This window comes from Tetrahymena thermophila (assembly GCF_000189635.1).
Source record: "Tetrahymena thermophila SB210 genomic scaffold scf_8254598, whole genome shotgun sequence".
Lineage (NCBI taxonomy): Eukaryota > Ciliophora > Oligohymenophorea > Hymenostomatida > Tetrahymenidae > Tetrahymena > Tetrahymena thermophila.
The window spans coordinates 1,407-25,676 of NW_002476369.1; the positions used below are offsets into that span (position 1 = coordinate 1,407).

At 22.1% G+C, this 24,270-nt stretch overlaps 2 protein-coding genes across 2 annotated transcripts; both read left to right on the plus strand. All coding sequences in view use genetic code 6, as the record gives it.

Moving 5' to 3' along the window:
• Window positions 1-364: 364 nt before the first annotated feature.
• TTHERM_00751030 (kinase domain protein) lies at window positions 365-8,447 on the plus strand (the record flags this gene model as incomplete). Its single annotated transcript, XM_001018301.3, has 24 exons — window positions 365-877; window positions 1,036-1,115; window positions 1,167-1,256; window positions 1,332-1,412; window positions 1,468-1,560; window positions 1,831-1,902; window positions 2,263-2,352; window positions 2,616-2,705; window positions 2,973-3,062; window positions 3,326-3,415; window positions 3,683-3,772; window positions 4,040-4,129; window positions 4,392-4,481; window positions 4,748-4,837; window positions 5,104-5,193; window positions 5,456-5,545; window positions 5,812-5,901; window positions 6,168-6,257; window positions 6,525-6,614; window positions 6,885-6,974; window positions 7,248-7,337; window positions 7,608-7,697; window positions 7,960-8,049; window positions 8,312-8,447. 24 exons carry the CDS (start codon window positions 365-367, stop codon window positions 8,445-8,447), a joined length of 2,595 nt encoding a protein of 864 aa, XP_001018301.3.
• Window positions 8,448-11,719: 3,272 nt separating this feature from the next.
• Window positions 11,720-24,221, plus strand: TTHERM_000751040 (kinase domain protein). The gene is made up of 27 exons (XM_012798180.1): window positions 11,720-12,261; window positions 13,285-13,476; window positions 13,532-13,587; window positions 13,640-13,696; window positions 13,750-14,028; window positions 14,244-14,306; window positions 14,382-14,772; window positions 14,965-15,153; window positions 15,211-15,269; window positions 15,327-15,404; window positions 15,459-15,907; window positions 18,146-18,235; window positions 18,504-18,593; window positions 18,860-18,949; window positions 19,208-19,297; window positions 19,584-19,673; window positions 19,945-20,034; window positions 20,300-20,389; window positions 20,652-20,741; window positions 21,015-21,104; window positions 21,365-21,454; window positions 21,726-21,815; window positions 22,094-22,180; window positions 22,463-22,552; window positions 22,823-22,912; window positions 23,910-23,973; window positions 24,032-24,221. Exons 1-27 carry the CDS (start codon window positions 11,811-11,813, stop codon window positions 24,044-24,046), a joined length of 3,600 nt encoding a protein of 1,199 aa, XP_012653634.1. The 5' UTR covers window positions 11,720-11,810; the 3' UTR covers window positions 24,047-24,221.
• Window positions 24,222-24,270: the final 49 nt, after the last annotated feature.

Sequence of the window (24,270 nt, forward strand, 5' to 3'; positions counted from 1 at the left end):
AGAAATCCCTTAATAAGACTATTCATAAGAAAAAATTAATTAGGAACTAAAAAAAAAAGAAAAAAATTACTCTTTAGATTGTTGTATTGGATAAGGTGGTGAGTCCTTAATTTATGAAGATAAAAACAATAAAAATGTAATAATAAAATTAATTCATTTATAAATCAATTAAACTATAGAAAAGCAAAAGAAAATTTTTCACATCTTAAAAAATGAAAAAAAATTTATATAATTGATTGACCACATAGAAATATATGACAATTTACATATATTTATTCATGAAAAATACTAAAAAAATTTGAATTAAGAGTTAGAAGATTTTGACTAATTAGAAAATAAATTTACAGAGCAAAAATTAATAAAGATGATTTTTGATCTAATCCATGGATTAATAGACTTGCAACATAATAAAATCTTACATCTAGATATAAAACCAAAGAATATTTTAGTTGATTATAGAGGAAACTATATTTATACTGATTTTGGAATTTCTGAAATTTATTAGGAAGGTAGTAGTATGTAAATTAGAGGTTTTACAAATAAATATTCATCATAAGAATAGAGGAATTAAGATGTAAATAAAATAAGTTATAAATCTGATGTGTATTCATTAGGATAAACTCTCTTAAAAGTTATAGAGAGATTTAAAGAGCTTAATAGCTAAAGCTAATTGATAGAATTTGCAAAATTTATCAATGACATTGAAGACATTGTGAATTAAAGAATGGTCTAAGAAGAAATTGACTAAAGATCTGATTGCTATTAAATTCATTCTCGATTCGTTGATGTGTTATTTAATATTAAAAGTTAAATAGATGCTACATTTATTAACGAAATAGGGCTTGAAATTAATCGCTATCTTACATCGCATTTATCTGTAAATAAATATCTGAAATTACAATTCTAAATTTAAATTCTGTTGGATTGGTTAATATTTCTTTCAAATAAATGTTTATATTCTTATAATTAATTATCAATAATAAAATATTTTTAAATTTTAACAAATAAAAATTAATTTAATTATAAATATAAAAGTAAAAGGAGGTATCTGACAAATTTATGGTTGAAAAACAAATAAAATAATGGCCAATTGAGGTTATCTGTTTTTACTTAAAGTAAAATTTTTTAAAATGATAAAAAATATTTTATAATAATTCTTTAATTAGTTGTAAGCCTACAAAAGATTAATTTGCTAACTTAATCAATGAAATAGAATTAAATAGAGAAAAGCCTTCTGAATTAAATATTTATTAGGAGTAAATTTAAATATTTTAATTATAAAATTATATTTTGGACAGATTCATCTAAATAAAATAATTTAATTATATTAGAAAAAATATGATTGAAGAAGATATCTTAGATTATTTTAAGAGTTTCTCTAAATAGTTCACAAAAATCAAAGCATATTTTAAGTATTTGTTAAATAGTAAGTTTAAAATAATTTAAAATTATTCTTAAAATTTACAGTAAAAAAGAATACACGATAGAAAAAAAAAATGGATTACAAAACAATTAACTATAACTTCTTTAATAAGGTGATAAATTTAATCTAAATTTGAGGTAATTATCTTAATTAATGATTTTTATTGAAATCAATAAATATTCAATTTTTTTAGATATTTAAATTTTAAAATAAAGCTAATTTTTTGCTTTAAATTATTTAGTATTTGTTGTCTAATAAAAAATTATATATTATTTATTTTGAAATTAGAAATAAACTACTTTACTATTTTAAATCTTCTGATTAATTTACTTTTTGTATTTATTTGCTAGCTTTCTAGATTATAGGTTTTATTTTTTTTAATAACTATTTTTAATTTATTTTTAAAGCCAAAATGAGAAGATAAAGGACATTATTTTAGGAAAGTTTAAAAATGCAACTTATTTAAATCTAAATTAAGAGTAATTTTGTATTTGTTTTTATTCTTTTTTGGAAATTAATTTATTTTTTATTATTTTATTTTATTTTATTTTATATTAAGTGGGGTTGAGTGGTTTTGAAATTTTTTGGAATTTATTTCTTAATTTTTCTAGCAGAATTTCAATAAGTTTTTATTTAAAATTTGAATGCTAAGTAGCCTTCTTGCTTTTTTTAATTTGTCAGAATTTATCTAATAAATCTATCTGTGATTTTATTATACTGAATTAGTTTACTTACTCATCACAACACAATTAAAATACTAACGAAAGCCATTGTTTTTTTACCATCCTTTCTCCTCCATATTTATTTATTTAATTCGTTATTTATTCTTATATTTAAAGATATAATCATATTGGTGATTATGGTGCAAAAGAATTAGGTACAGGAATAGCCTAGTGCTAGAATATCACAACTTTAACGCTTAATTTAAGGTAAAAAATTAATTTATTGATTGATAAACTAATAATTGAGAATTGATTATTTTAAGCTTTTGACTTAGTTATTAGATAATTAAGCCAGCTTGCCATTTACTAACTAACTTGCTTATTTACTTACTAACCAAAAAAAAAATATAACGAATTTCTTTACTTACTCATCACAACACAACTAAAATACTAACGAAAGCCTATTTTTTTACCATCCTTTCTCCTCCATATTTATTTATTTAATTCGTTATTTATTCTTATATTTAAAGAGGGAATTATATTGGTGATGAGGGTGCAAAATATTTAGGCACAGAAATAGCCTAGTGCAAGAATATCACAACTTTAAGGCTTAATTTAAGGTAAAAAATTAATTTATTGATTGATAAACTAATAATTGAGAATTGATTATTTTAAGCTTTTGACTTAGTTATTAGCTAATTGAGCCAACTTGCCATTTCTAACTAACTTGCCTATTTACTTACTAACCAAATAAAATATAACGAATTTCTTTACTTACTCAACACAACACAACACAACTAAAATACTAACGAAAGCCATAGTTTTTTTACCATCCTTTCTCTTTCATATTTATATATTTAATTCGTTATTTATTCTTATATTGAAAGTTCGAATAATATAGGTGCATAGGGTTCAAAAGATTTAGGCACAGGAATAGCCTAGTGCAAGAATATCACAACTTTGACGCTTAATGCAGAGTAAAAATTAAATTTATTGATTGATAAACTAATAATTGAGAATAGATTATTTTAAGCTTTTGACTTAATTATTAGCTAATTAAGCCAGCTTATCATTTGCTAACTAACTTGTTTATTTACTTACTAACCAAATAAAATATAACGAATTTCTTTACTTACTCATCACAACACAACTAAAATAATAACGAAATCCATCGTTTTTTTACTATCCTTTCTCCTCCATATTTATTTATTTAATTCGTTATTTATTCTTATATTTAAAGTTCGAATAACATTGGTGCATAGGGTGCAAAAGATTTAGGCACAGGAATAGCCTATTCCCAGAATATCACAACTTTAACTATTAATTTAAAGTAAAAATTAAATTTATTGATTAATAAACTAATAATTGAGAATTGATTATTTTAAGCTTTTGACTTAGTTATTAGCTAATTAAGCCAGCTTGTCATTTACTAACTAACTTGCTTATTTACTTACTTACTAACCAAATAAAATATAACGAATTTCTTTACTTACTCATCACAACACAACTAAAATACGAACGAAAGTCATCGTTTTTTTACCATCCTTTCTCCTCCATATTTATTTATTTAATTCGTAATTTATTCTTATATTTAAAGTTGGAATAATATTGGTGGATAGGGTGCAAGAGATTTAGTCACAGGAATAGCCTAGTGCAAGAATATAACAACTTTGACTTTTAACGTAGAGTAAAAATTAAATTTATTGATTGATAAACTAATAATTGAGAATTGATTATTTTAAGCTTTTGACTTAGTTATTAGCTAATTAAGCAACCTTTTCATTTACTAACAAACTTTCTTATTTACTTACTAACTAACCAAATAAAATATAACGAATTTCTATACTTAATAATCACAACACAACTAAAATACTAATGAAAGCCATCGTTTTTTTACCATCCTTTCTCCTCCATTTTTATTTATTTAATTCGTTATTTATTTTTATATTTAAAGTTTGAATAAAATTGGTGCATACGGTGCAAAATATATAAGCACAGGAATAGCCTAGTGCCAGAATATCACAACTTTAAAGCTCAATTTAAGGTAAAAATTAAATTTATTGATTGATAAACTAATTATTGATAATTGATTATTTTAAGCTTTTGACTTAATTATTAGTTAATTAAGCCAGCTTGCCATTTACTTACTAACTTGCTTAATTACTTACTAACCAAAAAAAATATAAAGAATTTCTTTACTTACTCACCACAACACAACTAAAATACTAAAGAAAGCCATCTTTTTATGCCATCCTTTCTCCTCTATATTTATTTATTTAATTCGTTATTTATTCTTATATTTAAAGAAGGAATGATATTGGTGTATAGGGTGCAAAAGATTTAGGTACAGGAATAGCCTATTGCAAGAATATAACAACTTTAACTCTTAATTTATAGTAAAAATTATATTTATTGATTGATAAACTAATAATTGACAATTGATTATTTTAAGCTTTTGACTTAGTTATTAGCTAATTAAGCCAGCTTGTCATTTACTAACTAACTTGTTTATTTACTTACTTACCAAATAAAATATAACTAATTTCTTTACTTACTCATCACAACACAACTAAAATACTAAAGAAAGCCAGCCATATTTTTTTACCATCCTTTCTCCTCCATATTTATTTATTTAATTCGTTATTTATTCTTATATTTAAAGAGGAAATAATATTGGTGCATAGGGTGCAAAAGATTTAGGTACAGGAATAGCCTATTGCAAGAATATAACAACTTTAACTCTTAATTTATAGTAAAAATTAAATTTATTGATTGATAAACTAATAATTGACAATTGATTATTTTAAGCTTTTGACTTAGTTATTAGCTAATTAAGCCAGCTTGTCATTTACTAACTAACTTGTTTATTTACTTACTAACCAAATAAAATATAACTAATTTCTTTACTTACTGATCACAATACAACTAAAATACTAACGAAAGCCATCATTTTTTATCATCCTTTCTCCTCCATATTTATTTATTTATTTAATTCGTTATTTATTGTTATATTTAAAGTTGGAATAATATTGGTGCATAGGGTGCAAAAGATTTAGGTACAGGAATAGCCTAGTGCAAGAATATCACAACTTTGACGCTTAATGTAGAGTAAAAATTAAATTTATTGATTGATAAACTAATAATTGAGGATTGATTATTTTAAGCTTTTGACTTAATTATTAGCTAATTAAGCCAGCTTATCATTTGCTAACTAACTTGCCTATTTACTTACTAACCAAATAAAATATAACGAATTTCTATACTTAATAATCACAACACAACTAAAATACTAACGAAAGCCATCGTTTTTTACCATCCTTTCTCCTCCATATTTATTTATTTAATTCGTTATTTATTCTTATATTTAAAGTTCGAATAAGATTGGTGCATAGGGTGCAAAAGATTTAGGCACAGGAATAGCCTTGTGCCAGAATATCACAACTTTGACGCTTAATGTAGAGTAAAAATTAAATTTATTGATTGATAAACTAATAATTGAGGATTGATTATTTTAAGCTTTTGACTTAGTTATTAGCTAATTAAGCCAGCTAGCCATTTACTAACTAACTTGCTTATTTACTTACTTACTAACCAAATAAAATATAACGAATTTCTTTATTTACTAAACACAACGCAATTACAATACTAACGAAAGCCATCGTTTTTTACCATACTTTCTCCTCCATATTTATTTATTTAATTCGTTATTTATTCTTATATTTAAAGAGGGAATTATATTGGTGATGAGGGTGCAAAAGATTTAGGCACAGGAATAGCCTAGTGCCAGAATATCATAACTTTGACACTTAATGTAGAGTAAAAATTAAATTTATTGATTGATAAACTAATAATTGAGAATTGATTATTTATAGCTTTTGACTTAGTTATTAGCTAATTAAGCCAGCTTGCCATTTACTAACTAACTTGCTTATTTACTTACTTACTAACCAAATAAAATATAACGAATTTCTTTATTTACTAAACACAACGCAATTACAATACTAACGAAAGCCATCGTTTTTTACCATACTTTCTCCTCCATATTTATTTATTTAATTCGTTATTTATTCTTATATTTAAAGAGGGAATTATATTGGTGATGAGGGTGCAAAAGATTTAGGCACAGGAATAGCCTAGTGCCAGAATATCATAACTTTGACACTTAATGTAGAGTAAAAATTAAATTTATTGATTGATAAACTAATAATTGAGAATTGATTATTTATAGCTTTTGACTTAGTTATTAGCTAATTAAGCCAGCTTGCCATTTACTAACTAACTTGCTTATTTACTTACTTACTAACCAAATAAAATATAACGAAGTTCTTTACTTACTCATCACAACACAACTAAAATACTAACGAAAGCCATTGTTTTTTTACCATCCTTTCTCCTCCATATTTATTTATTTAATTCTTTATTTATTCTTATATTTAAAGTTCGAATAAGATTGATGCATAGGGTGCAAAAGATTTAGGCAAAGGAATAGCCTAGTGCAAGAATATCACAACATTGACGCTTAATGTAGAGTAAAAATTAAATTTATTGATTGATAAACTAATAATTGAGAATTGATTATTTTAAGCTTTTGAATTAGTTATTAGCTAATTAAGCCAGCTTGCCATTTACTAACTAACTTTCTTATTTACTTACTTACTAACCAAATAAAATATAACTAATTTCTTTACTTACTTACTCATCACAACACAACTAAAATACTAACGAAAGCCATCGTTTTTTACCATCCTTTCTCCTCCATATTTATTTATTTAATTCGTTATTTATTCTTATATTTAAAGATATAATCATATTGGTGATGAGGGTGCAAAAGATTTAGGCACAGGAATAGCCTTTTGCCAGAATATCACAACTTTAAAGCTCAATTTAGGGTAAAAATTAAATTTATACTAATTTTATTGATTTATAAACTAATAAATGAGATTTGATTATTTTAAGCTTTTGACTTAGTTATTAGTTAATTAAGTCAGATTGCCATTTACTAACTAACTTGCTTATTTACTTACTAACCAAATAAAATATAACGAATTTCTTTACTTACTCTTCACAACACAACTAAAATACTAACGAAAGCCATCGTTTTTTACCATCCTTTCTCCTTCATATTTATTTATTTAATTCGTTATTTATTTTTATATTTAAAGAGGGAATAATATTTGTGATGAGGGTGCAAAAGATTTAGGCACAAGAATATCCTATTCCCAGAATATCACAACTTTAAAGCTCAATTTAGGGTAAAAATTAAATTTATTGATTGATAAACTAATAAATGAGAATTGATTATTTTAAGCTTTTGACTTAATTATTAGCTAATTAAGCCAGCTTGCCATTTACTAACTAACTTGTTTATTTACTTAATTACTTACTAACCAAATAAAATATAACGAATTTCTTTATTTACTAAACACAACGCAATTACAATACTAACGAAAGCCATCGTTTTTTACCATCCTTTCTCCTTCATATTTATTTATTTAATTCTTTATTTATTCTTATATTTAAAGAGGGAATTATATTCATGATGAGGGTGCAAAAGATTTAGTCCCAGGAATAGCCTTGTGCCAGAATATCACAACTTTGACGCTTAACGTAGAGTAAAAATTAAATTTATTGATTGATAAACTAATAAATGAGATTTGATTATTTTAAGCTTTTGACTTAGTTATTAGCTAATTAAGCCAGCATGCCATTTACTAACTAACTTGCTTATTTACTTACTAACCAAATAAAATATAACGAATTTCTTTACTTACTCTTCACAACACAACTAAAATACTAACGAAAGCCATCATTTTTTACCATCCTTTCTCCTTCATATTTATTTATTTAATTCGTTATTTATTCTTATATTTAAAGAGGGAATTATATTGGTGATGAGGGTGCAAAAGATTTAGGCACAGGAATAGCCTAGTGCAAGAATATCACAACTTTAAAGCTCAATTTAGGGTAAAAATTAAATTTATTGATTGATAAACTAATAAATGAGAATTGATTATTTTAAGCTTTTGACTTAATTATTAGCTAATTAAGCCAGCTTGCCATTTACTAACTAACTTGTTTATTTACTTACTAACCAAATAAAATATAACGAATTTCCTTACTTACTAATTACAACACAACTAAAATACTAACGAAAGCCATCGTTTTTTACCATCCTTTCTCCTTCATATCTATTTATTTAATTCTTTATTTATTCTTATATTTAAAGAGGGAATTATATTGGTGATGAGGGTGCAAAAGATTTAGGCACAGGAATAGCCTAGTGCAAGAATATCACAACTTTAAAGCTCAATTTAGGGTAAAAATTAAATTTATTGATTGATAAACTAATAATTGAGAATTGATTATTTTAAGCTCTTGACTTGGTTATAAGCTAATTAAGCTAGCTTGTCATTTACTAACTAACTTGCTTATTTACTTACTTACTAACAAAAAAAAATATAACGAATTTCTTTACTTACTCATCACAACACAACTAAAATACTAAATAAAAACAATCATTTTTTTACTATTATTTCTCCTCCCAATTTATTTATTTAAATCGTTATTCTTATGTTTAAAGTTGGAATAATATTGGTGATATACCAATAATTGAAAATTTATTTTTTAAGCTTTTGACTTAGTTATTAGCTAATTAAACCAGCTTATCATTTACTAGTTAACTTGCTTATTTATATACTTAATTACTTATTTACTAATAAAATAAAACGAATTTCTTTACTTACTCATCATAACACAACTAAAATTCTAACGAAAGCTATTTTTTTTTATAATTCTTTGAATAAAATACACCCATTTCACACTGTACACATTTTTTAATATAAGTAGCAAATACATATTGGCTATTTTGTAGAGTCACCATTATATTTTTTTTAATGTGTACTTTTATTTCTCGTAATATTACTTTAATAAAATAAATGTCTAAAAAAATAAAATTAAAAATAAAAAATATTTGAAGTCTAAATAAAAATAACAAATTTAAATATTTTATTGAAAATATATTTTTAATATTAAGATTAAATAATTATAAATAATAAAAAAATTCTAAACTTTCTTCATTATTTATTATAAATTTAAGTCAAATACTAACAACAAACCCAATTTTAATATTTTATAATTCATAAATAAATTATATTTTAGCAATACAGTTTATTTATATATGATTATATTATTAGATGCTTTTACGAGTTTATCATAACTTCTATCATTTTATTAAAAAATTAATTAAAAAAAATAAAAAAATAATTATATATTCTAAATATCTATGAAAATTATGATTTTTAACTATTCTATTTGAATTGCGAACTGTGAGGACGCTCTCTTTCAAAATCCTTAATTTTAATGTGCTAAAATTTGTATAACATTATGTGGATTTAAAATAAATTCCCTTTTTTATAGTTTTTAGATTTAATTAAAACATAATTAAATTTTTAAAACATAATAATTTTCAATATATTTAAATCTTAAAACTGATAATATAATTATTTCTTTAATAAAAATTTTTGATTGGTTTAAATTTTATTTGTTGAAATTATAAATTTTAATTTTAAAGTTTAGGTGAATAATAGTGTATTTAATTGAAGAATTAACTCTAACAATAATTATAGGCTAAAGTAAAATAATATTAATTAAATTTATAAAAAATTGATTTATTTTAAATAATAAAATAGATAAATATATTTTGAAAATCAACTAAAAGTTAGATAAGACAATCCAATAATATAATAATTTTATAAATTAAAAAATTTAACTCTTCATAATTATGTCTCATAAAAATATTTATTTACTAATTTTGTTTTTTTATATATTGATTGATTAATTAGATCATGGTTATTATTTATACTTTGATTTATACCTAAAAATTTTGTTTAAATCCTAACCAAAAGTAAACTATCTTTGAAAATATTTTATTTTTTAAAAACATGAGCTGATGTGATGAATTTATATAATTTATTATAAATACTGTTATTTGAATCTGGAAATATCACTTTAAATATGTCAAACAAAAAAATGTATTTTATATAAATAAAAGGCTGACTGTATATTTAATTATCTATTCACATAATTACTTTCTCACACTAAATTTAATAAAAAATTACTATAAAATAATTTTTTTAGCCCTTAATTTATTTATGTGGCTGTTAATTAATGAGGATTTAGAATATTTATCATTTATTTCAAAAATAATTTTTATTTCAATATGAATTTTATTAAAATCTATGTAAATGAATTTTCTTTCAAAAAAATGAAAAAAAATCCTTATATAATTGTTTTATTTAGAAAATAAAAAAATATTAATAAAAATTAATGTTCAATGTGATTAATATTTATAAATGTAAGATAGTGTTACAAAAACCAAATTATTCTTTTTATTATTTGAAATTAATAATTTATTTTATGACTTTTAGCTATAGAACTATTGTTTTAGTACATATTCAAGTTGAGAGTAAAAAATTTGCATAAAAAATATTGAGGTTTGAAGATATTCAGTCTATAATTTAATGATAATATATATAGATTAGTACGAGAAATGTGAATTATGATTAACAAAATAATATTTATTTGTTAAAATCTTATAATTTAATTAACTTAAATATTAAAAAGTGAAGTAAGATTAATTTAATAAAATATACATATTAATATTTACTTTTAAATATTTCTATGTAGTTTTTTTATAAAGAAATTGAAAAAATCCATCAAACAGGAATATTTATGAAAAAATTTATTACAAATTTTTTTAAAAAAAGAAATGAAAAAATTTATTGATTTGTTTAAACTGCTATTTGGTTTTGAGAAAGAAAAAAATAAATAAATTGTAAAAGATGTTAGTATATTGATAAATAAGTTAAGACTTTTTCCTTAAGACTCAATTAATTAATATAGACAGATATTTTAAATGAAAGTAAATGAGCTTTTCCATTAATTATTATTCATTAATTAATTGAATTTGTTTTTAAATTTTAGCCTGAAATTTTGTTCAAAAAATGTAATCAAAAAATATAAAGAGCCGTAAGAAACTAATCAAAGTACTCAAATGTTTAGCTAATAAATTTCTACCAACTCTATGATATATAGGCTATGCTAAAAACCATAATACCTATAACTGGGTAAAGCTTTTAGTATTTAGCTCAACTAGGTATTAATAACAAACTTTGAATTTCTTTGATGTATCAGTATTTTTTAGAATTAGATACTCAATTTTTTACTTCTATTAATATATTAAATGAATTTGCCAATTTAAATATTTAAAATAATTTAATTTTTATTTATTTTACACTTACTAATAAGATAAAACAATTTTATTTTATTATCTCATGTGGTTTTTTGTTTATAAAATAAAAATAATTATTATTTTTTATTTTAAAATAAATTATGTTTTATTATAATTATTCAATATATTATTTTATTACATTTTTTTATAAAAAATTAATATTATTTTTATTAATTTGCATTAGAATATTTAATGATATAATTTGAGAGATGCTATTATATTTGAAAACTAATAAAATCTTCATCTTGATTAGGCTTTTTTTTTATCAGCTAAATTAATCGAATTTCTTTGAATTAATCTCTATAAATAGTGATACTCAAAATCTCTTTTGCATATATTTTTTTCACATAAAAAAAAAACAACTGTTTTTAGTAAAAAAAGCATACCTTACAGCCTACTCTTAAAAAGTTAATAGCCAAGCCAACTCCTCACCTCAATGGGATAGAATTAATTAAAATCAAAAAAGTCCATAGAATTTTATTAATAATTAGTAAACGGAATATCAGAATAGATCCCCGAGGATTGTCAGATACAAAAGCATGGTTTGAAAGAAATAATCAAATTGATCCTCAACCAGAAAAAATAATTCTAAAATTTCGAGTACTTAAACAGCGGTGCTTATGCCCTAGTCTTGAAGGCTCAAAACATTAAGAGTAATCGCATGGTTGCCCTTAAATTCTTAACATGTACTAGCAAAGAGGGTTTGAAAGGCATCGAATCTTTGAAAAAAGAATATGAATTGCTTCAGAAATTCAGCTAATCTGATTTTTTGGTAAATGTCTATGATTGCTTCTATCTAATGGATGAAGATGTAGAAGTGGATAAAAATGGAAATAAAAAACCCAAAGAGAAGTCCTTTTTTGTGACGGAAATGGAGCTTTGCGAATGTATTTAAAATATTATTTTTCCTCCATTTTTTTCACCCCCAATTTTTAAAAAAATATGCATGAAAAAGCTAAAAAAATATAATGCTATTTTATTTTTTACATCATTTATGATTATTGAAGTTCCTCCATTTTAAAAAAGTCAAATTCATATTTATTTTTTCTAAGTCTTTTTGGATTTGATTACTTTTGAAGTAGAAATAGATTTGTGTTAAGCTAATTTATTTAATTTGGTAGCTAACTATAATAGAAATTATTTATTTTATAAAAATTTATTATTTTTAATTTTTTAATTACTCCCCAAAAAAAAGTATCTTTAAATAAATTTCTATTGAATTTTAGAAGGTTTCTAAATTAAATGTTCTAGAAGATTAGTTAATCGAAATTTTATAATCTATTAACCCCATATTATAATTCTAAATTAAATTTTATAATGCATTTTTTAATAATTAACAAAATTTTATGAATAAAGTTTTTATAATTTAAATTAAATAAATATCTCATTAATAAATTTTTTAAATAATCATTTTTATTTTTGTCAATAAACTTTATTTTTTTAAAATTATTAGAATTATTAAAATATAATAATTTAATTTTTTTAATTTAAATTATTGATTAAAAAATTATATTTTAATGGTTAATTAGAATTAATTAATCGAAAATAAATTTTTAGTTAAATTAGATTAAAATTGTTTAATTTAAAAATTAATTAAAATTAAATTTTTAGTACATTAGATTATAAAATTATAAAATAAAAATTTCAAAATCTAATAAATAAGAAAATTTATTTATTTTTAAGAAGCTTTTATTTATTTTAAATTAAATTAAATTTAATAAAAAATAAATTATTTAGTAATATAATGAACAAAATTAGTTTAAATTATCGAATTTAATTGATTATTATTTTTAATTTAGAAAGACTTTTAAATTAAAATATGTTTTTAAATTTATAGAGAGCAAATTTTAAAAATATTTTTTTTTAATTTAATAACTATTAAAAGATATTTGTTTTAATTTTGTAAATAGAAAATCTTAAACAGCTCTTCGATTATTTAAGAAACACATAACTTCCATCTCAAGAAATAAAGGAAATAATAGCTATTCAAATGTTAGAAGGATTAAATACCCTCCATACCAAAAATATCATGCACAGAGACATCAAGCCTCATAATTTCCTAGTTTGTCCTTCTCAAACTTATGGATTTACAATCAAAATCTGTAAAAAATTTTATTATTTACAAAATTTATCAACTAAAAAAATTATTGATACAAGGTGATTTGGGATTTGCATCTGCAATAACAAAATCGAAAACCCATTACCCATCAAAGGTAAACATCAAAATATTATTTAAAATTAATCTTAGATTATTTTAATCTATAGAAAGGAACTGAAGCTTACTTCGCTCCAGAGGTAGAAAATGGAGAATCCAGAATTCAGGTTTTTAAACAAAACTAATCTTTCAATTTTTAATTTAATTTTAATGTTTAAAGTCGGACCTCTTTTCTCTAGGACTAGTATTACTTGAGCTAGATAATCTAAATGTTCTAAATCAAAATTGGATTGGCTTTGAAATAAAAAGAGAGATATATTAAGGAGAAGGAATAGCTTCGAAATATTAGATTGATAGAAATTCTAATATTTATAAAATAGTCGAGATTTGCTTAAAACCAAATTATTTGGAAAGGACAACTTCAGGAGACCTACTTTCTGAACTTATTAAACTTCATGGAAAACCACTGAAATTCACACTATCATCTATGATATTAGAAGTAATGAAAATATTTACTAATTTTTTTTGGCTAATATAATTAACTAACCATTTAATTCAAAATATTTAATGCAATGCTAAACTTTGCTTCTTGATAATAAAAGTCAATTTAATAAAATTTTTGATCTTCAGATTGTATTGGAAAATATCGGATCCGAACTGCTCAGCCCTGCTTGTAATAGAGAATAAACATTAATTATTTTTTTTTATTGATAGGAACAAATTCCGTAGTAAGCATAATAAATATTCAATCAAATTAATGAACTTGAAAAAAAGAAAGTAAAAATATAATAATATTTATATTTTACATTCCAAATAATTAATTTTATGATTTTCATAATAATCTTTTCTAAGCAAACTTAATTTGAGAAGGATGCACAAATCTTGATTGATAACACAGATTCAAGAATAATGAAAAGAGATACTAATCAACAATTTACAAAAGTAGAAATTCTATCCAAGTTATTAAAAAGTCTATATGAAGAAAAGAAATATGCAAAAAATTTCCAAATTCTTAATTTTGGAAGCTTTGGTATGGTATTATCTACTAAAAAAGTTAAGTTCAACAACAAGGAAATAGTATTAAAAATACAAAAGATAGTAAACGAGCAAGAAATTTAAAATGAAATTAGAATAATGTAATAATTAAAAACACCTTTAGTTGTTTAGCTGTATGACAATTATGTCATAGAATAAGCTACAGCACCTGAAAGATATGTGGTTTTTGAATTAGAAAAGTGTTCATGTAAATTTTTAAATAACAATTTATAACATTGCAAATATTTTAATTTTTTATTCAATTAAATTTAAGTATTAAATATACCACTTAATGTATTTTAGTACATATTAGGCTAAGATAACCAATAATAAGCTACAAATTTATTGTTGAGGTTATAATATCTATAATAATTTTATCATATTATTTATTGTAAAAAAGGCTCACTTTAGGAATATCTAGAAAGATAAGGAAAAGAAAAAGAGTTTAGTGATGAAGAAAAATTGGATATTGCAATCCAAGTAATTGACTCTGTCAATTATATTCATTGTTTTAATATTATTCATAGAGATATTAAACCTGACAATTTTTTGGTTTGTTTGGATGGCAATCAACTTGAAATCAAACTATGTAATTTATCCTGATATTTTTTAATTTTTAAAAACAATTTAATCATTTTAATATTAGGCGATTTTGGATTATCAGCTTAACTTGAATAAAATTGTGAATAAATTGAAACTTTAGATGTAAGTCATTTTAGTTAATATACAATTAATTATCAAGAAATTTTAATATATTTTTAGATGGTAGGAAATTGGGCGTACATGGCACCTGAAATTTTAGCTAAAAATGATGATTAAAATAAGATATACTCTAAAAAAGTAACTATTGTTATAACTACTTCTTAATATATACAAATAAATTTTTGTTTTAAGTCGGATTCTTATTCAGTTGGCTTACTACTATCTTTGCTTGACAATTACTTAATTTTGAAAGAATAAACAGGAGCTACTTTCATGAATATGACTTCAAAATAATATGAAGAGCCTTTCAAAAAATAAAAAATAAATATTAAGGAAAACACTGAAATATTTAAATTTATTAAACAATTAGTTGTTTGGGAAAGAGTCAAGAGGGATTCTCTTTCTATTATTGTTGAATAGAATTCAAACAAATTCAAATCAAACTAAAATGATATGAAATAAATTATATCATAACATTATTTAGGTCCTTTAAAAAATGTTGAGGCTATAAACATTGGATCTATTGCTCCATTACTTACTTAAAATTAGATTCAAATTTAGGATATCAAGTAAATAAAAATAAATCGTATGGAGAATTTGCATAAAATTAGAGAATTTCAAAATATCGAAATAAATTTAAGGTAATTATATTAAAATTAAATATCCACAAATTATTATTTAAGAATTCAAATACAATATTTAATTATTAAAAGTTAAAAACTTTTAAATTAAAGATAAAATTATTATCTATTAATACAATCTACAATAAAAAAAATAGACTTTATTATTTAATTAATAATAAAATCTATTGAGGTGATAAGTAAAATTTTCAAAAATATTTCAAATGCAAAAAATTGCCTATAGTTAAAAAATAATTAAAATAATTTCATAAATATTAAAATATAACCCACCAATTAAAAACTTAATAAAATGAAAATTGGTAAGTAAAGCTTGATTTTAGATTTACCTTATAAAAATTCTCTCATTGATAATACTGTTTTTAATTTATTAACTTGCTTATTTACTTACTCATCACAACACAACTAAAATAATAACAAAAGACAAAGTTTTTTTTACTATCTTTTCTCCTCCATTTTTATTTATTTAATTCGTTATTCTTTCTTATATTAAAGTGAGAATAACATTGGTGATGAGGGTTCAAAAGAATTATGCACAGGAATAGCATAGTGTAAGAATATCACAACTTTGACGCTTAATTTAAAGTAAAAATTAAATTAATTGATTGATTGATAAACTAATAATTGAGAATTGATTATTTTAAGCTTTTGGCTTAGTTATTAGCTAATTAAGCCAGCTTGTCATTTATTAACTAGCTTGCTTATTTACTTACTAACCAAATAAAATATAACTAATTTTTTACTTATACATCACAACACAACTAAAATATTAATAAAAGCCATCGTTTTTTTACCACGCTTTCTCCTCCATATTTATTTATTTAATTCGTTATTTATTCCTATATTTAAAGTAAGAATAATATTGGTGCATTGGGTTCAAAAGAATTAGGCAAAAGAATAGCAAAGTGCAAAAATATCACAACTTTGATGCTTAATTTAAAGTAAAAATTAAATTTATTGATTGATAAATTAATAATTGAGAATTGATTATTTTAAGCTTTTGACTTAGTTATTAGCTTGTCATTTATTAACTAACTTGCTTATTTACTTACTAACCAAATAAAATATAACGAATTTATTTATTTACTCATGACAACATAACTAAAATACTAACGAAAGCCATCGTTTTTTTACTATACATTCTCCACCATTTTTATTTATTTAATTCGTTATTCTTTCTTATATTTAAAGTGATAATAATATTGGTGATGAGGGTACAAAAGATTTAGGCACAGAAATAGCCTAGTGCAATAATATCACAACTTTGACGCTTAATTTAGTGTAAAAATTTAATTTATTGATTGATTGATAAACTAATAATTGAGAATTGATTATTTTAAGCTTTTGACTTAGTTATTAGCTAATTAAGCCAACTTGTCATTTATTAACTAACTTGCTTATTTACTTACTAACCAAATAAAATATAACTAATTTCTCTACTTACTTATCACAACACAACTAAAATACTAACCAAAGTCATTGTTTTTTTACCATCCTTTCTCCTCCATATTTATTTATTTAATTCGTTATTTATTCTTATATTTAAAGTAGGAGTAAAATTGGTGCATTGGGTTCAAAACAATTAGGTAAAGGAATAGCAAAGTGCAAAAATATCACAACTTTGACGCTTAATTTAAAGTAAAAATTAAATTTATTGATTGATAAATTAATAATTGAGAATTGATTATTTTAAGCTTTTGACTTAGTTATTAGCTTCTCATTTATTAACTAACTTGCTTATTTACTTACTAACCAAATAAAATATAACTAATTTCTTTACTTATACATCACAACACAACTAAAATATTAATAAAAGCCATCATTTTTTTACCATGCTTTCTCCTCCATATTTATTTATTTAATTCGTTATTTATTCCTATATTTAAAGTGAGAATAATATTGGTGCATAGGGTGCAAATGATTTAGGCACAGGAATAGCCTAGTGCAAGAATATCACAACTTTGACGCTTAATTTAAAGTAAAAATTAAATTTATTGATTGATAAATTAATAATTGAGAATTGATTATTTTAAGCATTTGACTTAGTTATTAGCTAATTAAGCCAGCTTGTCATTTATTAACTAACTTGCTTATTTACTTACTAACCAAATAAAATATAACGAATTTATTTACTTACTCATCACAACATAACTAAAATACTAATGAAAGCCATCGTTTTTTTACTATAAATTCTCCTCCATTTTTATTTATTTAATTCGTTATTCTTTCTTATATTTAAAGTGAGAATAACATTGGTGATGAGGGTTCAAAAAATTTAGGTAAAAGTATAACCTTGTGCAAGAATATCACAACTTTGACGCTTAATTTAAGGTAAAAATTAAATTTATTGATTGATAAACTAATAATTGAGAATTGAAATTGATTATTTAAAGCTTTTGACTTAGTTATTAGCTAATTAAGCCAGCTTCTCATTTATTAACTAACTTGCTTATTTACTTACTAACCAAATAAAATATACTAATTTCTTTACTTACTTATCACAAAACAACTAAAATACTAACCAAAGTCATTGTTTTTTTACCATCCTTTCTCCTCCATATTTATTTATTTAATTCGTTATTTATTCTTATATTTAAAGTCAGAATAATATTGGTGCATTGGGTTCAAAAAAATTAGGCACATAAATAACAGAGTGCAATAATATCACAACTTTGATGCTTAGTTTAAGGTAAAAATTTAATTTATTGATTGATAAACTAATAATTGAGAATTTATTATTTTAAGCTTTTGACTTAGTTATTAGCTAATTAAGCCAGCTTGTCATTTAAAACTAACTTTCTTATTTACTAACTTACTAACCAAATAAATTATAACAAATTTCTTTACTTACTCATCACAACATAACTAAAATACTAATGAAAGCCATCGTTTTTTTACTATCCATTCTCCTCCATTTTTATTTATTTAATTCATTATTCTTTCTTATATTTAAAGTTACAATAATATTGGTGATGAGGGTACAAAAGATTTAGGCACAAGAATAGCCTAGTGCAATAATATCACAACTTTGACGCTTAATTTAAGGTAAAAATTAAATTTATTGTTTGATAAACTAATAATTGAGAATTGATTATTTAAAGCTTTTGACTTATTATTAGCTAATTAAGCCAGCTTGTCATTTATTAACTAGCTTGCTTATTTACTTACTAACCAAATAAAATATAACGAATTTATTTACTTATTCATCACAATACAACTAAAATAATAACCAAAGTCATTGTTTTTTTACCATCCTTTCTCCTCCATATTTATTTAATTCATTATTTATTCTTATATTTAAAGTGATAATAAAATTGGTGCATTATGTGCAAAAGATTTAGGGACAAGTATAGCCTTGTGCAAAAATATCACAACTTTGACTCTTAATTTAAGGTAAAAATTAAATTTATTGATTGGTAAACAAATAATTGAGAATTTATTAATTTAAAGTTTTTTTGACTTATTTATCAGTCAATTAAGCTAGCTTATCATTTACTAACTAAATAACTTGCTTATTTACTTACTTATTTATTTACTAAATAAATAAAAAAAACAAATTTCTTTATTTACTCATCACAACACAACTAAAATACTAACTAAAGCCATCATTTTTTTACTATCTTTTTCTCCTCCATATTTATTTATTTAATTCATTATTTATTTTTTATTATATTTAAAGTTACAATAATATTGGTGATGAGGGTATAAAAGATTTAGGCACAAATATAGTCTAATGGAAGAATATCACAAATTTGACGCTTAATTTAAAGTAAAAATTAAATTTATTGATTGATAAACTAATAATTGAGAATTGATTATTTAAGCTTTTGACTAAGTTATAAGCTAATTAAACCAGCTTATCATTTACTATTTAACTAACTAGCTTATTTAGTTACTTACTTATTGAACAAATAAAATATAACGAATTTTTTTACTTACTCATCACAAAGCAACTAAAATACTAACGAAAGCCATCTTTTATTTACAATTCTTTTTAAATGTTTATTTATTTAATTATTTTATTATCCTTATATTTAAAGGAGCAATAAAATTGGTGTTAAGGGTGTAAAAGATTTAGGAACAAGCATAGCTTTGTGGAAGTATATCACAGCTTTGACTCTTGATTTACAGTAAAAATTTAATTTATTGATTGATAAACTAATAATTGAGAATTGATTATTTAAGCTTTTGACTTATTTATTAGCTAATTAAACAATCTTGCCATTTACTAACTAATATGCTTATTTACTTACTTACGAACCAAATAAAATATAAATAATTTCTTTACTTACTAATCACAAATCAACTAAAATATAAACGAAAGCCATCATTTTTTACTTTCCTTTCTCCTCCATATTTATTTATTGAATTAGTTCATTTTCCTTATATTTAAAGGTCTAATAATATAGATGCATAGGGTGTAAAAGATTTAGGCACAGGAATAGCCTAGTGCGAGAAAATCACAACTTTGTAATTTATTTTAGAGTAAAAATTTAATTTATTGATTGATTCACTAATAATTGAGAATTGATTTTTTAAGCTTTTGACTTAGTTATTAGCTAATTAAACCAGCTTATAATTTACTAACTAACTTGCTTATTTACTTACTAACCAAATAAAATATAACGAAATTCTTTACTTACTCATCACAACACAACTAAAATAATAACGAAAGCCATCGTTTTTTTACCATCCTTTCTCCTCCATATTTATTTATTTAATTCATTATTTATAATTATATGTAAAGTTATAATAATATTGGTGATGAGGGTGCAAAAGATTTAGGCACATATGTAGTCTTATGGAAGAATATCACAAATTTGACGCTTAATTTAAAGTAAAAATTAAATTTATTGATTGATAAACTAATAATTGAGAATTGATTATTTAAGCTTTTGACTTAGTTATTAGCTAATTAAACCAGCTTATCATTTACTAACTAACTATGTTTCTTATTTACTTACTTAATTACTTACTAACCAAATAAAATATAATGAATTTCTTTACTTACTCATCACAACACAACTAAAATACTAACGAAAGCCATCGTTTTTTATCATTCTTTCTCCTCCTTATTTATTTAATTATTTCATTTTCCTTATATTTAAAGGAGCAATAAAATTGGTGAGCTGGGTGTAAAAGATTTAGTAACAGGAATAGCTGAGTAGAAGAAAATCACAACTTTGACGCTTGATTTAAGGTAATAGATTAATTTATCGATTGATAAACTGATAATTGTGAATTGATTTTTTAAGCTTTTGACTTAGTTATTAGCTAATTAAACTAGCTTATCATTTACTAACTAACTTGCTTATTTAATTACTTACTTAATTACTTTCTTACTTACTAACCAAATAAATTATAACTAATTTCTTTACTTACTCATGACAACATAACTAAAATATTAACGAACTCTATATTTATTTATTTATTTATTTAATTATTTCATTTTATTTAAAGGAGCAATAAATTTGGAGATAATGGTGTAGAAGATTTAGGAAAAGGAATAGCTAAGTCGGAGAATATCACAACTTTGACGCTTGATTTAAGGTAACAGATTAATTTATCGATTGATAAACTGATAATTTTGAATTGATTTTTTAAGCTTTTGACTTAGTTATTAGCTAATTAAACCAGCTTATCATCTACTAACTAACTATGTTTCATATTTTACTTACTTACTAATCAAATAAAATATAACGAATTTCTTTACTTACTCATTACAACACAACTAAAATACTAAAGAAAGCCATCGATTTTTTACCATCCTTTCTCCTCCATATTTATTTATTTAATTCGTTATTTATTCTTATATTTAAAGTTTCAATAATATTGGTGATAAGGGTGCAGAATATTTAGGCCCATAAATAGCCAACTGGATAAATATCTCAACTTTGACGCTGAATTTACAGTAAAAATTTAATTTATTGATTTATTGATAAACTAATAATTGAGAATTGATTTTTTAAGCTTTTGACTTAGTTAGTTATTAGTTAATTAAACAATCTTGTCATTTACTAACTAACATACTTATTTAGTTACTTAATAACCAAATAAAATATAACAAATTTCTTTACTTACTCATCACAACACAACTAAAATACTAACTAATACCATCGTTTTTTTACCATCCTTTCTTTCTCCTACATATTTATTTATTTAATTCGTTATTTATTCTTATATTTAAAGAGGGAATAATATTGATAAGGGTGCATTTTTTTTAGGCACAGGAATATCCTTTAGCAAGAATATCACAACTTTGACTCTAAATTTAGTGTAAAAATAAATTTATTGATTGATAAACTAATAATTGAGAAATGATTATTTTAAGCTTTCGAATTAGTTATTTGCTAACTAAATCAGCTTGTCATTTACTAACTAACTAACTTGCTTATTTATTTACTTACTTACTTAATTTCTAACCTAATGAAATATAGCGAATTTCTTTACTTACTCATTACAAAACAATTAAAATACTAACAAAAGTCATCGTTTTTTTATCATCCTTTCTCGTTTATATTTATTTATTTAATTAGTTCATTATCCTTATATTTAAAGGGACAATAAAATGAATGATTATGGTGTAAAATATTTAGCATAAGGAATAGGCTAATGCAAAAATATCACTACTTTGATGCTTGATTTACGGTAAAAAATTAATTTATTGTCTGATATACTAATAATTGAGAATTTATTTTTAAAGCTTTTGACTTAGTTATTAGCTAATTAAACCAGTTTATCATTTACTAGCTAGCTTGCTTATTTACATACTTAATTACTTACCTACTAACAAAATAAAATATAACAAACTTACTCATCACAACACAAATAAAATACTAACGAAAGCCATTGTTTTTTTACAATCCTTTCTCCTCCATATTTATTTATTTAATTCGTTATTTATTCTTATATTTAAAGTTCGAATAATATTCAAGATGAAGGTGCAAATGATTTAGGCAGAGGAATAGCCTAGTGCCAGAATATCACAACTTTGATGCTTGATTTACGGTAAAAATTTTAATTTATTGTTTAGTAAACTAATAATTGAGAATTGATTTTTTAAGCTTTTGACTTAGCTTTTAGCTAATTAAACCAGTTTGTCATTTAATAACTAACTAACTTGTATATTTATTTAATTACTTACTTACAAACAAAATAAAATAAAACGAATTTTTTACTTACTCATCACAACACAACTAAAATCCTAACGAAAGCTATTTTTTTTTATAATTCTTTGAATAAAATACACTGACTGCACACTGTACACATTTGTTCAAATAAGTAGCAAATACATATTGACTATCTTGTACAGTCACCAATATATTTTTTAAAAATAAAATAAAATAAACATCTAAAAAAATAAAATTAAACTTAAAAAATATTTGAAGTCTAAATAAAAATAACAAATTTAAAAATTTTATTGGACATATATTTTTAATATTAAGATTAAATAATTATAAATAATACAAAAATTCTAAACTTTCTTCATTATTTATTATAAATTTAAGTCAAATACTAACAACAAACCCAATTTTAATATTTTATTAATCATAATTTAATTTCTAATAAAAAAATAAATTATATTTTAGCTATGCAGCTTATTAATATATGATTATATTATTAGATGATTTTATGAGTTTATCATAACTTCTATCATTTTATTAAAAAATTAATTAAAAAAAATAATTTTACATTTTTATGATTTTTAACTATTCTGTTTGAATTGCGAACTGTGCGGACTCTCTCTTTCAAAATGCTTAATTTTAATGTACGAAAATTTGTAAATAACATTCTGTGGACTTAAAATATAAATCCCCTTTTTATAGTTATTAGATTTAATTAAAACATAATTAAATTTTCAAAACATACTAATTTTCAATATATTTAAATAATTAAAAATTCTTAGTTGTAATCTTAGAACTGATAATATAATTATTTCTTTATTAAAAAATTTTAGATAGATTTAAAATTTTATTTGTTGAAATTATAACTTTTAATTTTAAAGTTTAGATGAATAATAGTGTATTTAATTGGAGAATTCACTCTCAAAATAATTATAGAAGGCTGAAGTAAAATAATATTAATTAAAATTTATAAAAAATTGATTTATTTTAAATAATAAAATAGATAACTATATTTTGAAAATCAACTAAAAGTTAGTTAAGACAATCCTATAATTTAATAATTTTATAAATTAAAAAGTTTAACTCTTCATAAATATGTCTCATAAAAATATTTATTTACTAATTTTGTTTTTTTATAAATTGATTGATGATCATGTTTTGATTTATACCTAAAAATTTTGTTTAAATCCTAATCAAAAGTAAACAATCTTTGAAAATATTTTATTTTTAAAAACATAAGCT